This window comes from Panthera uncia, chromosome D4 (assembly GCF_023721935.1).
Source record: "Panthera uncia isolate 11264 chromosome D4, Puncia_PCG_1.0, whole genome shotgun sequence".
Taxonomy (NCBI): domain Eukaryota; kingdom Metazoa; phylum Chordata; class Mammalia; order Carnivora; family Felidae; genus Panthera; species Panthera uncia.
The window spans coordinates 17349781-17364113 of record NC_064807.1 but is presented as its reverse complement, the minus strand read 5'-3'; the positions used below and the strand labels follow the sequence as shown (position 1 = coordinate 17364113).

The window sequence follows — 14333 nt, the reverse complement described above, 5'->3', positions numbered from 1 at the left end:
GGGGGGGGGGCCAAGAAACACCGAACTGTGCAGGAAAAGCCCAGAAAGCCCGAGGAGCCCGCGTTTTCCAGGCCAACGGCAAGAGGGAAGGGACTTTTCCCCTACGACAGAGGAGGCTCGAGGGACAATAGCCACACGTGCGTGAAGCAAACCTTTGCGCCTCAGTGTTTCACCTGGATCCGCTTTCAAGTTTAATGCAGACGAATCAAGGCAAAGGAGAAGAAACGGAGAACAAGAGGGAGAAAGGTCTTCCCTCGCTTCGGTAGCGATGGCTGATGTGACCTCCTGATCACGCGATTATGCAGCTGAAGGCTTGGCCCGCCGGAGAGAAGCATCTGGCAGGTGGTGGCAATTACCTGGCAGGCAGCAGCTGAGACCCCTGTCTGCGGAGGGAGGACGGCATGGGGAGCACGTCCAGCGATCTGATGCCACCGCAGCCTTCCCTTCTTCACACCTGCGCCCACTTATTCTGGCAAAGCCGCGCGTCATAAAGCACTAAGCCCACATCTTCCCGTGCCCTGTCGGAGGACGTTAGGTTTTTTTAAACTTTTTAAAAAATGCATTTATTTATTTTAAGAGAGAGCAAGGAGGGGAGGAGCAGAGACAGAGGGAGAGAGAGAGAGAGAGAGAGAGAAAGAGAGAGAGAGAGAAAGAGAGAGAGAGAGAATATCCCAAGCAGGCTCCGCGTTGTCGGCACAGAGCTTTTACACGGGGCTTGACCTGACAAACTGTGAGATCGCCGCCTGAGCCAAAACCGAGTCAGATGCTCAACCAACTGAGCCACCCAGGCATCCCGGAGGATGTTAGGTTGTAAAGAAGAATGCAAGTCTTCCAAGTACAGAAGTAAAAGATGGCTAAAGATTTCAGGTTCTGTATTCCTAGTCACTATCATCCAGAATGCTCTTTTTCTCACAGTCCTAGAGGAGATGAAGGTGGGGATTCTGAAAACCAACTGGCTCTCGCTTAGCCTCACTTTTGGTTGTGCAGGCTTCCATTGGCCCCTGGCCTCTCAACTCCGCTGGCCTGTTGTCAGGCCGAACACAGTCCGCAGGTGGCTGTGTCTACAGAAAAGGTTGACTTTCATTTGGACTATGTATGCCATTCACGAAAAGACTTTTGCTCCCATCAAGTGATCTTCTTGGAGGAAAAAAAGATCAAATCAAAGAAGCTTTGAGGCTCCTGGGTATGGCTTATATTTTAGAGCCATAGAGGGAATGAAGAGTTTAAGACAACATGATACGTCCCCATTCTGGTCCCTCTTGTTGACCAACACCTGCTGCCCATGCTCCCAACGGCTCAGACGCCTATGAAGCAAAAGAAAACTTGTGTGAGAACGTTCTGGCCTCTCCGATCTTGGCAATACAATGACCTGCTGGATAAGTGTTTGGAGGGAGCAGGGAAAAGGCAAGAGGCTAGGAAGAAAAACTGAGCACCTTCCTGAGCAAGAAAGACTAACGGGCCAACCTTTAAAACAGGAAATTACAGTCAGTCTTCAAGCCAAATACAGCCTGCTGCCTGTTTCTGTAAATAAAGTTTTATTGGAAAACAGCCATGCCCACGCACTCGCATCGCCTAAGGGGACTTGTGCACTCTTAGGCCGAGTTGGACAGTTGCAGCAGAAACCCGGCCTGCAAGGCTCAAAACGCTCACGGGCTCTTTGCAGAAAAAAAAAACAAAACAAAAAACCCTTGCCAACACCTGTTCTGAAACACACACAGAATGTCCCTTCGCTTGGGAAAATGCCTGGGCAGGAGAATCCGGTTAATCTGCAACAAATGCCAGCAGACATTCAAGGGCAGGGGACAGAATCGCAAAGGCCCAAGGAGGTGGTGCCCTGCATTTCTTTGTTAGGATGAAGAACCACAGGGGGCCTTCGCTTTTTCTGTGGCACCCTTTCACTGTTACTCAAGCATTCAACGTTACACCGTTGCCCGCCTGCAAGCCCAGGCGGTTTCACGCTCCCTCACTGACGTATGGGCAGGGAGAGCTAGGACTGTCCCGTCCTGACATGTAGGTGCCCCCTTAGTTTTAATGGTGGTAAGGAGCAGCTGACACTTTCTACCTTACATGGCAGCTCAGTCTTGGTGTCACCTCTTACCCGCTGGTGACCCGAAGCCATCACGGTACCTGTTGGCCAAAAGCTGGGACCTGGTTCCCGAGGGCGAGGTCAGGTAGATGGCCAGGTCTCCCCTCCTCGGGTGGGTGATGGTTATGCGCACGACCACGTGCTCCAAATAGTTGACGTGGTGGTTGGGGTTATCGGAACACCCCGAAGCTTTGTAGATGGAGCGCACGGCGCTGTTGGGGCGAATTGTCCTGCAACAGAGAGGGACGGAGCGTGAGCACAGGACGTGATCGACGACCGAGCCGGCTGAGTGAACCTTGCACGCTTGGCGAGGTTACATGATGGGATGCAAGCAGCTGGTCGCTGGATACTAACGGACACAGTGCGATTACCCCAGGATCAACACCGGTTGGTTAGTCGGTGGGAAAGGCGTCAGTGAGAGGAAAGGAGGAATTAAGGTTCTTTTATCTTCGTGCTGGGCGTGGCTCTCGAGCTGGAGGGGATCACCTTGTTACAGAACACATGGGGCGGAGCCCCCCGAGCTAGAATGTCTGAAACAGGAAGGCTGAGGTGGGCTTCCGAGAACCTGCGGTTCTCAGGCGACAGTGACGTTGCTGATCTATGGGATATACTTTCTGGACCGCTGATATAAGGTACTGTGGTCCGGGGGAGGCGTGGGGATTACCACGACCTTGGTTCAAATCTCTGGTCTGCCACTGCCTTGCTCTATAACCCACGGACGCACTCCTCGTCCTGCGTCCACGTTCCTGACCTCTTCGCTGGCTTCCCCCCTGTGTCACCGTCCCCCTTGAACCTCGGCCCCCGTAACACCAACATCAGTTCCAGTTGTGGGGTGATTCGTTTCCCACCTCAGAGACTCTGCCTAAAGCACTTTTTTTTTTTTTTTTTTTGCTGTTGTTCAGATGGCTGACTCTTCCTCTCCCTTCATGGTCAAAGCTTGAACGTCACTCTCTGAGACTGCCACTGAGCCACAGGAAAAACACGCCCCCTACTTCCTATTTTCTGTTTTATTTTCAACGTGTTGTTATTTTTATATAATAGGTTGAAAGTATACTTTGTCATCATGTGTTCTGTAGTGACGCTTCTGGAACAGAAGGATTAGTTTGTTTGGAGTACATTGACTTACGGAGAATACCTGTACCGTCAAATGGAAATTCTGGCTGAGGAGCAACCTTAAGAATGCCCATCTATGGGGCGCCTGGGTGGCGCAGTCGGTTAAGCGTCCGACTTCAGCCAGGTCACGATCTCGCGGTCCGTGAGTTCGAGCCCCGCGTCGGGCTCTGGGCCGATGGCTCGGAGCCTGGAGCCTGTTTCCGATTCTGTGTCTCCCTCTCTCTCTGCCCCTCCCCCGTTCATGCTCTGTCTCTCTCTGTCCCAAAAAAAAAAAAAAAAAAAAAAAAGAATGCCCATCTATAAGGCCCTCCAAATCCCCTGATAAGAGGTGCTCATGAGGCTCCTTGGATTCTATTGCGTGGATTTAAGAGCTTAGCATCCTAGACGTTCTATGGGGCTTTTCTCATTACATTAGGAAGAAAGCCCCCAAAACTACACAAGCGTCTGGCTCTCATGCACAACAAAGGGCTTCCTGCGCACTTGAGCTGGCCCGATCTCTTCCGGGCAGCGATATGCTGTCTGCTTGCCGCGAACATTACTTGACTTGTCGGTCCGTGCTCTCCACACACACGTGCTGCTGGGGAACAGTGGTCCACTTCTCGGCTTCCATCACCATGGCTTCCGCGTCCATCAGTCCAAATCCATAGAGATGGCTCACTATGGAAGGCAAGAGGCTGGTCAGCTTCACGGAAGTTAGGATAAACCGACGCCATATACGCTCTGCTAGGGTTTCACCCAGCAGAGGACCCGGACCCATCCCCCCGGGGACCCCGGCTCTGGTCCCAGCAACGACTTAGAAGCCGAATGAAACAAAACAAATGACCAAACGCAACAAACCCAATACGTGCTCACTGAATAGTATGCATCCATCACAAACTCTCCTGGCGCGACAAGAGCTTACATGCAAGAAATACCGATTTTCTGACATCTCTGCAAGCGAGGCTGAATATTTCAGAAGACAAAAATTATTACCTTTCCTCTACCATATGAAAAATTGATTAAACTTTATGCATGAAATATTTGGAGGCCTCCAGACTTTTATGCCAGCTTCTTTGAATGTTGTAATCGTTTGGTTCTCAGTAAGAATGCCTATTGATCTAAATCTGAAATTGACATAACTGTCTCAGAAGTTTCATTACACACAGGGATATTTTCATAATGCTAGCAGCCATATCTACATGTGTAGTCCTTTTTAAAAAATACTTGAAAAATCCCAGAGAATACTTAAAATCTCCATCCTGTATTAAACTGTCCCATATCTTTACATGGAACAGAGTGTCCTAGTTCTACCAGATTTGTTGCCTAAAACACTTTCTTCACAACATTATTTGGCGTGACTATGTCTAGAGCTGCCCGTGCTTCTTGATCATTTAAATATCTCCGCTTGAAATCCAAGATGTTCTATGATATAGTCCCATGCTACTTGCAAAACAAGCTTCTCCCTAAAACTTTTGCTTCAGAGAGCTCATTTCTTTACAGTTCCCAGTCCTGTCTTGCTCTTTCTGCCTCGCTGCTTTTACTCATGCTGAGACCCTGGCCTGGAGTCCCCCCCCCCCCCCAACCCCCCTCCACTCTGCAGACTCACGTTCTACTCCTGAGTTCTGGAAGGCCTAGCTCGTCTGTCTTCTCCTTCTTGAAATATCCTCTGACCAATAAAAGTCAGGAGACATTTACTGAAACTCAGCCATCTGTCATGCACTTTTCTCTTTTCTAGTCCTGTAATTCTAATAAATTTGCCAGTCCGTCTTCTGCCCATCTAGCCATCCAGCCATCCGCCCACACATCCATGCGTGCATGCATCCATCCAGCATTTGAGTGTCTTCTATATGCCAGGCACTATATTACTCACACTGCACTTTTTAATTACGGGCCATTAATTGAATCACTAATTCCATCAGCACATGTCTTTGCCCAACTACATTACAAGCTGCTTGATGGCAGGAACGAGGACTTAGATTTCTTCACGTGATTCGTGTTTTTAGCAGAGCTTTGCACATACGGCGGGGGGGGGGGGGAAGAAATGATTGCCTATCAAAAGGGGAAATTGCGTGAGGATTCAGAAATACTGCTCTATTTTTGCTATTTGTTAATTACATAATTCCTGGCAAACCAGCTAAAATAACCCACAATTTCCATGTTTGGGGATATTATTGTCTCTCCCGTCCCCGTCACTAAGTTGATGAGGTCATGTTATGTGTCCCATGTGAGAACATCTTTGTCAAGACCTGCACAAATGTAAGGGCTCATTATTAAATACCAGGTCCTCAGACAGGACATACTGAATAAAACTGAATAAGCCTATTTAGGCATAGCAAGGATATATGTAGGATTCTTATACACAGACTTTTGCAACATCTATTGTGATTTTTCCTTGACTGAAAAGAAATGCATGTCCATTGCAAACACTTGTAAATACCTCCGGAAAAGAATGAAGACAGCAAAACTCATCAGTAACCTCATCACACATTGGTAACTGTATATTAACAGGAATGTATCAACAACTCTGTATATTTAGTTTTAGTTACACGACACGACGCGAGGTGATTTCACGTCCTTAGTTAAAAAAAGAGGCAAGAGCGATCCACGTGTTACAGGAAAAATGTCAAGTTTGGGCTTAAGCAAACCAAGTCATAGCGATCTTTTTATTAAAGTTCATGTGAAGCCCAGGTTATCACTTATCACTTCACCATCGATACGGGCAATGGTCTGTATCATCAGCATTAACATTCTTTTATTTTTTTACTTTTCAGAGAGAGAGGCAGGGCGAATGGGGGAGAGGGGCAGAGAGAGGGAGGGAGGAAGAGAGAGAGAGAGAGAAAGAGGGAAAGAGGGAGAGAGAGAGAGGGAGAGAGAGAGGGAGAGAGAGAGAGGGAGAAAGGGAGAATCTAGAATGTGCTCCATGCTCAGCACGGAGTCCAACGCGGGGTCCAATCCCACGACCCTGGTACCGTGACCTGAGCCGAAATCAAGAGTCGGACGCTCAACCAACTGAGCCCCCCGCCGGTGCCCCACGAACATTGTAAGGTTTTTTTTTTTTTTCCCTAGAGGAATTGAAATTATTGCCACATATGCTACATTACGCCAGGCTCTCTAACCCTGCATGGTACCCAAATATCCCTATACTCGTGTCAGTTGGTTTTCAACCAGCACAACTTATCATTTTATCTCTGTTTAGGGAAATAAGACAAACGATTTGGTTAGTGGGTGGAGGCAGGAGAAGAGGGGGGAAGGAAGTCGGGGAGGGCAAGACTAGGGCTGACTGGACTCCAGCTCAGCCGCTCTTGTTGCTGCCCCGCCCCCATCCCAATAACCGTCAACCTAACAACAGGCACTTGAGTTGAGTAGAAAAGCACCTCGAGTCTTCATGAAGGCCCTACGTTGGTTTCCTTTTTCTCAGTCAGTTCCTACCCGCCAGAGACAATGTCCATTCATGCAACACTCAAAGCAGATGTTCAGAAAAGAGGCTGGCTAGTTCCAGGTAAACTCCAAACTGGCAGGTCAATGGGAAAAACACTGTAGATTGAGGTATATGTGTATTAATATAATATTACTAAATGAAGAAATTACATTAGATCGGTAAAGACCATTAAGTCAGTAATGGAGATTCTTAGTAGTTGAAGATAGTGGAAACTGTGTATTTGTCCACAATCATGACACACAGCCTAAGAAAAAAAGAAAATACACTTGTGTCTTCTCATGGGGGTTGGTGCCGTTGGCAATATATCACCTCCATGTATTCTTTTCTTTTTTTAATTTCATTTTTTTAAGTTACATCCAAATTGGTTAGCATGGAGTACGACAACGATTTCAGGAGTAGAACAACGTGTATTCTGATTGGCAGTTATGTGTTTGGTTTTGGGTAAATACTAACGAGAAAATAATTACACAATGAATGTGTTAGGCACATAAACTCTTTTGAAACAGGATGTCAACAGGGAAATAGCGGCTATGTGATTTGGAAGCATTAATATTCTTTTAAAGACGTAGTTATAATTGACATATAACGTATCTCTTTTTAAAATAAAATACAAAGTTTGCATAGTCTAAAATAACTCTAAATTCAGAAACGAGTCTTTCTTTTGGTGACTGTCTGGGTCAAGTCGTCTTGTCCATCACGCTGTTACCAAGATGGGCGATAGGAAGTACCACTACTCTCTAGTGGTTACAGGAGAGCGTCTGTACATATCTGGGAAGTAAATGAATGCAACTGATAGGACGCATTTCATTAAATTCTCCAAATGGCATAAAGTGTTTACGTGAGAATTTCAAGAGGAATGACAGAGTCTCTTCTTTTCATTACAGACTTCTGCGAAGTCTTCAACATCCCCGATTTATTCACGCATAGAGCCAATATTCACTCTAAAAAATTATGATTGTAGCGCACATCTCATGCAAACAGCTAACCGTGCCACGGCCATCCCTACCTAAATAAGTTTTATTTATGCACATTTCTCGTGCCAGGCTCAGAGCAAGACCCGAGCCTAAAAATAACTCTATGAGGGTCAAGTACAACCCTGAGTGCAAGCCGTGTGCAAGAGGAAGAAATCTATGAAGTCAGATACTATAATGGTATGAGGCGGAATCTAAGCAGTTCAAACAGAAATTTTTCATTTCTAGGAGTGTGGGCAGCAAGCTTTCAATTAATAGTTCGACCGTTAATTAAGATCGAAAAACTCAATAGTTAGAAAGGTATCAAGGGACCAAAGCATGTTTACAGAGTAATTAAAGATCTTGAGGCGAAGTGATTGAGGCAGGTGTCACAAAGTGGAATGATGCCGGGCAAGCTTAAGAAAGGGAAGTGGAAATACTTGAATAACTATATTTGCCTCGTGTGGCTGCACGACTGCTCACGCAGATAAAGCTGAGAAGAGTGGAACTGTCTTGTGCCAGAAGCACAGCCGGCTTTTATTCCGAGTCGTCTGAAGGCTTCTCTGCTTGGACCGGGAAAATAGATAAATGTTCTCCAGCAGGTATATTTCCATTTGCTGATGAGACCAGAAGTGCTGAAGGAAGCTAATCGTTCAGCACGTAAGTAAGTGACTGCGTGGTTGGGAACGGATACGGTCAACTTAAGCAACATTCTAGCTAGGAGGGCTTGCAAACTCAATTCTAGAGAAAAGCTAGACAGCTCGGCAAGAAAAAAATAATAATAATTTAGAAGTTCCTGAGCATAGGAAGCTATAAGCAGGGAAATGTGGTATCCTGTTCTCTCTTTTAGTACAGTGCCCTTGCTGGAGCCAGCTATTTTATTTTATTTTATTTCATTTTATTTTACTTTATTTTATTTTGTTTTATTTTACTTTATTTGATTTTTTAATTTAATTTATTTTTAAACGTTTATTTTTGAGAGACAGAAAGGGTGCACCTGTGCCCATGCAAGTCTGGGAAGAGCAGACAGAGAATGGGACAGAGGATTCAAAGTGGGGTCTGTGCTGATAGCAGAGAGCCTGATGCAGGGCTCGAACTCATGAACCATGAGATCACGAGCTGAGTCACCCACGTGCTCTGGAGCCAGCTATTTTAAATCTTTTCCTTTCTCTTCTCCTTCTCCTCCTTTTTGACATCGCACTCAATGGGAAGTCAGTTTAAGTTCACGATTTTTTTTTTTAATTTTTTAACGTTTATTCCCCTTTGAGAGACAGAAAGAGACAGAGCGTGAGCAGGGGAGGAGCAGAGAGAGAGGGAGACACAGAATGCAAAGCAGGCTCCGGGCTCTGAGCTGTCAGCACAGAACCCTACGCGGGGCTCGATCCCACAAACCGTTGAGATCATGACCTGAGCCGAAGTCAGACACTTAACCGACTGAGCCACCCAGGTGTCCCGTTTATGATGATTCTAAAATGACTATTAGTAAAGCACTCTCGACATAATAAAGGACTTGGTTGGTTTAAAAGTTTTTTTGTTGTTTAAGTTTCTGAGCTGCCATGTCTTTTAATGCCAATAATCGATCAACTAGAGGGTGTACAGGCATCTTGGATTTATGTTTGTATTAGTTACCATGTACACAATCTCCAATTTATGATACATGGTTGATAAGTTAGGTTCCATTATTTGACTATCAGAAAGGGTCAGTTTCGATACGCAAATAATGTATCTGATTCGTTATTATATCACTCATGGGGTTGTGAGGCACCTGCCATATAGTCACCCCGGTGAGGGTCCAAAAGCAACAGAAAATGATATGTGTTCTTAGGCAGGGGCGAGACAAGAATAACTGAACGGTTTCGCTAGGAAACAGTTAAAAGCACTCACCCCGTGGAAAACGACTTTCAAGTAGAAAGAAATCAGCCAAAAAGACAATGGATACGGAGGAACCTAATACAGCCTGGTGCCTAGAGAGTGCTCGCTAAATGTGAGCTGAAATTTCGAGTCAGGCAAGGAGACCCGAGAGGGGAAAGTGGCATCTGGATTGTGCTTTGGTAAATGCCAAGTCTTCCATGAGGTGGGCATAGAGGGAGGGCATTCCAGGGGCTGGGACGCAGCCTCCTGGTTAAATAATCACCAGGTCTGCATGTGGTTCACTGGGGGCAAAGAGGAAACCAGCAGCCCTCGAGTGGGCGGTGTGTGGGGTGAGCGGCGGGGAGGGGATGGGCATTAGTGGTAAACACGGCAGGAAACAAGGGGGTGAGGACAGGCGGCCGGAGAGCTGAGTCCAACCGCGATTGCGGGGTGTCCTCGGCCATCAATCAGCCTGTTGCTATTTTCGTCTACCTGTAAGTAAACCGCCAGACTAAAAGGTAGTTATGCAAATTCCTGTCTTGAGTGGGGAGAGACTCCGACCCAAGATCAAAGAGGCCTCGCAGCTGCTGGAGGCCTCACACCTTTGGGTCCTTTGATCCTCAATGTCCTGAACCACCTGCTCCCACCGGGGACCCTGCGCCTCCCGCCACCCCAGCCCTCCACCCCAGTGCCACCGCCACACGGAGCCAAACGTGTGGAAGAGGAGGAGGGGGTGAAATCGGAGAGGGCCCGTGCCGCTTTCCTTAGGCTCGCCGTGTACTGCCCTTTTCGAGTAAAAATAAATAGCGAAATAGGAAAACAAAATGTAAGATTCATAAGGACGAAAAAGTGGAAAGTAATTCTTCCCAGGCCTCCTAGGTCAGCATTGCTACACCTAGACATCTCTGGAAGGCTGGGAGGAGGGTGCTTCCAGAATTACCCCTCTCTTCCCTTTCCTTAATCCCCTTCTCTGACATCAATCCCTTGCCTAGGTGCCCTTTTAGATTTTAGCGTGAAAGGCACATAAGCTTCTTAGAAAATCAGAACAACAGTCACAGTGCTGTCTTCTGTTGCCTGGTGCAAAAACACAGACTCCCCTGGGGGCAGGAAAACGGAGCCAACGCCTGCCTTATTCTGCACGGGTTGTTTTTACTTTCCCCTCGCTCTTCCTAAAATCTCAGGCTCTACTAACAGCTCCGGCCAGATCCAAACATGCCAGCCATCACCGGTGCTACTGAGGACGTGCCTGTGCAAAGTTCCAGACACTGGTACCTGGCTGTCTGCAGGGTCTGGGCAAAGCAAAGCCCCCCTCGGGATGGGTTTGGTCAGCAGCTGCGGGTAGTCTGACAGGCTCATCATGACACAGACGAGGCAAGAAGCGTTTGGGAACACACCGCTGAGCTCTTCTCCATGTACAACGTACCTCATTTCATATGGCTGTATATATCCACAATTTATTACGTATGCATATGTAAAAATACGTATTTATTAGGAGTCTTTTTTTATTTACAGAGTTAAGAGAAGGAGATATGCCAGCCTTCTCTCAGGGGCCTCTATTTTAGGAAAAGAGGGAAAAACGTCAAATTATTTTCTTTTCTCTGGTCGTCCCTTTTTTATTTGCTTCCAACATGGTTATAATAAGCAAGTAATTCGCTTAAGGTAATTGACTAGCATTTCTTGAATGGAGGTAGGAAAACATTTTATCAGCCTGGGGAGAGTTGCGCTTGTTTTTAGGAAGCTAAAGATTGTTTGGACGGAGATGAACACAAGATCAAAGAGGTACTACCAGGGTCTTTGGATAAAAGTTAACTGAAGACCAGACTGACCATATACCAGCTCTCCAGCCTAGATCTTGATGTGTAACTCAAGCAAACAATTACCAAGGCTGGGATCTTGATGAACCAGCAGGCAAAATTCTTATTTGTGAATCATTTACACACCGTGTTTAGGCAACTCTTCATCGAATTTTCCTTTATGTTTGCTTTGTCCTTAAATTCTCATAAGAGAAACAAACAGAAAATTCTGGTTGATGTTTGTTTCCAGTGCGTGTGTTTTCACATGTAGTGGGTAACGTGGTGATTTCATCCATGGCTCCCTTGATAGGGAGCCATTACTCACACTTGATATGATGGTTGCGAAACACGCAGAGTGACCACAAAGAAGAAATTATGCCTTGGAGTTGGGAATGTCACCATCTCATTGGGAAGAAAGCTAACACCCTTCTAAGTGTCAAGTGCTATGTGTGCCTTCTCATGAACTTTCCTTTCCATTTACATAAAACTCAAATCATTTTTACGCTTAAGGGACAATAATAAGGAAATTTCTGCAAACCCTCACAGGCCGTTAATGAGAACTGTGTATTCTCTTAGAAGAAAAAGACCTGAGATGGTTGTTAAATCCTTGAGTACGATTTGAATTCGTGGAGGTGTAGCTGGGGCTAGGTCATGAGACCAGGATATTTGGAACGGTGGCTTCCTCAAGAAAGCCGTGTGGGCCTGGAATCCCATGGATGGATTTCATCCTCAGGCAGTGAGTGGCCAATGATCAAGGAAATGACATAATTTAATTGATAGTCTCAGAGTGATCTGGTATTGGTATAAAGGATATACGAAGGTAGAAGGAAGAAAGCAGGGAACTGGTTATTTAAATGGTGTAGGCATGAGGCATCATAAGCCTGGCATCATAAGCCAGGTTATGGACGTGGTGAATGAGGTGAGAGGTCAGACAAGGAGGGGCAATGGAACACACAACGTGGGAGACTGAGGAGAGGGAGAAGGAAGAGCCAGTGAACAGGGGCATCTTGAGAAGTCTACCCCCCCCCCCCCCCCCCCCCCCAATGACAGAGGTTTTGTAAAATATGACTGACAGATTCTGTTTGGAGAGTTCTGAGTTTGACATGACATCAGGGGGAGCCCTGTGCAGAGGCTCAAGGTTGGTGATGGATGCAGACAACGTCGAAGACGCAGGACTGAAAAATCACAAGGAGGCGATACGCGTAATTGAAAGAAAGGCAGAGATGCAGGGAAGAAAGCTGAGGGACTGCAAGGCGGTGAGAGGGAAGGAGGCAGGGAGGTGGGCAGTGGGTGAGCGCTCCCTCCAGAACTCTCTAAGCAACACACTTTAGGGACTGGCTAAGGCGGAGGAAGGGAGAAAAAGGAATCCCTAAAGTGTCAGAGAACATGGGCTCTATTTTTTCATCACAAAAGGCAAGGAAAGACAGATGTGGACTGGGTAAATCAAAAGCACGAAATCTTACAGAAAAACAAGAGGCTTCTGATTTGGCAAGCAGGAGGTGGTTGAAAGTCTCACAGAGTAATTTCACTTCAAAGGTGTAAGTGGAAACAAGATTGCAGAGAATTACAGAGGGGCTGAACAGTAAGGAAGGGGAAGCAGCTAATTCAGACTTGCTGGCAATTTTTAGTTGTATAAGGGAGGCTCCGACTAAGGCAACAGGGGCATTGGAAACCTTTTTTCCCCTCCACGGCAGGGGGATACAGAGTTTGAAAACAGAGGGTCATGGTCCAGCTGACAGAAAGGAGAACGAGTGTAGTGGGGTGCAAAGGGCCAAGCGACTGACAAGGGATGAGATTTTTTTTTAATTTTAATTTTAATTATCATTTTTTAAGGGATGAGATGTTTTGAGGGCACCTTTCAGATTTGGGATTCCCTGTCCAAACTACAGAAAAAGAAATGATTTGAGACTTTATCTGTTCATTTCTTCTAAGGACGGTACTTGGTTAGCATCACTTAAATGCACAGGAAAGAAGTTAACTCACTACAGGCAGCGGAGGACATGGGTCGGTGGTTTCCGGACTTGTTATGAGCGTGAGAATCACCCAGAGGACTCGTGAAAGCACACCTGTTCGGTCTCACTGACTAGTGAGTGGTTTTAAAGGAAGTCCCAATATCGAGAACGTACACAACTCAACGCCCAAAACACTGAAACAATCTGATTAAAAAATGAACAGGGGATCTGAATAGACATTTTTCCAAAGAAGACGTCCAGATGGCCCACAGACACACGGAAAGATGCTTAACATTGTGCATCATCAGGGACATGCAAACCAAAACCACAATGAGATATCGCTTTACACCTGTCAGAGGGGCTAAAATAAAAAAGACAAGAAATAACAAGTGTTGGCCAGGATGTGGAGCAAAAGGAACCCCTGTGCACTACTGGTGGGACTTTAAATTGGTGCAGCGACCGTGGAAAACAGTATGGAGGTACCTAAAAAAACTAAAAAATAGAAATAACACCTGATGCAGTCATTCCACTAGTGTGGATTTACCCAGAGAAAACGAAAACACTAATTCGAAAAGATATATGCATCCCTATGTTTACTGCAGCATTATTTACAATAGCTAAGATATGGGAGCAACCTAAGTGTCCATCCGTAAATGAATGGATAAAGAACACACACACACACACACACACACACACACACACACACAAATATTACACAGCCATAAAAAAGGTAAGATCTTGCCATTTGTGACAACACGGATGGACCTAGTGGGTATTATGCTACGTGAAACAAATCAGACTGGGAAAGACAAATATGATTTGGTTTCACTCACACGTAGAATCTAAAAAAACAAACGTATGAACAAACAAAACGTAGAATCAGAACTGATGGCTGCCAGAGGGACGGAGAGGGGGGAGGGATGGGCAAAGTGGGTGAAGGGGACTGGGAGGTACGGGCTTCCGGTTATGGAATCAGTCACAGGAACAAAGGGCACCGTGTAGGGAATACAGTCAGTGATGCTGTTATCCTGTATGGTGACAGATACGCTTGAGGTGAACGTAGAGAGAAGCTGTATATCTGAAACTACGTCATACTGTATGTCAACTATACTTAAATTAAAAACAAAACAAAACAAAACAAAACAAAACAAAACAAAACAAAACAAAACA

General features: G+C 46.0%; 1 protein-coding gene across 2 annotated transcripts in view; it reads right to left on the bottom strand.

The window, feature by feature from the left end:
- The window catches only part of PCSK5 (proprotein convertase subtilisin/kexin type 5), a 445686-nt gene that overhangs the window by 185264 nt on the left and 246089 nt on the right, over window positions 1–14333 (bottom strand). For both annotated transcript variants that reach the window (XM_049633868.1, XM_049633861.1), the window contains exons 11-12: window positions 3739–3856; window positions 2128–2316 (exon numbers count right to left, since the gene is read on the bottom strand). In XM_049633868.1, coding sequence (XP_049489825.1) covers window positions 2128–2316; window positions 3739–3856 — 307 coding nt within the window. The remainder of the gene's footprint in view (window positions 1–2127; window positions 2317–3738; window positions 3857–14333) is intronic.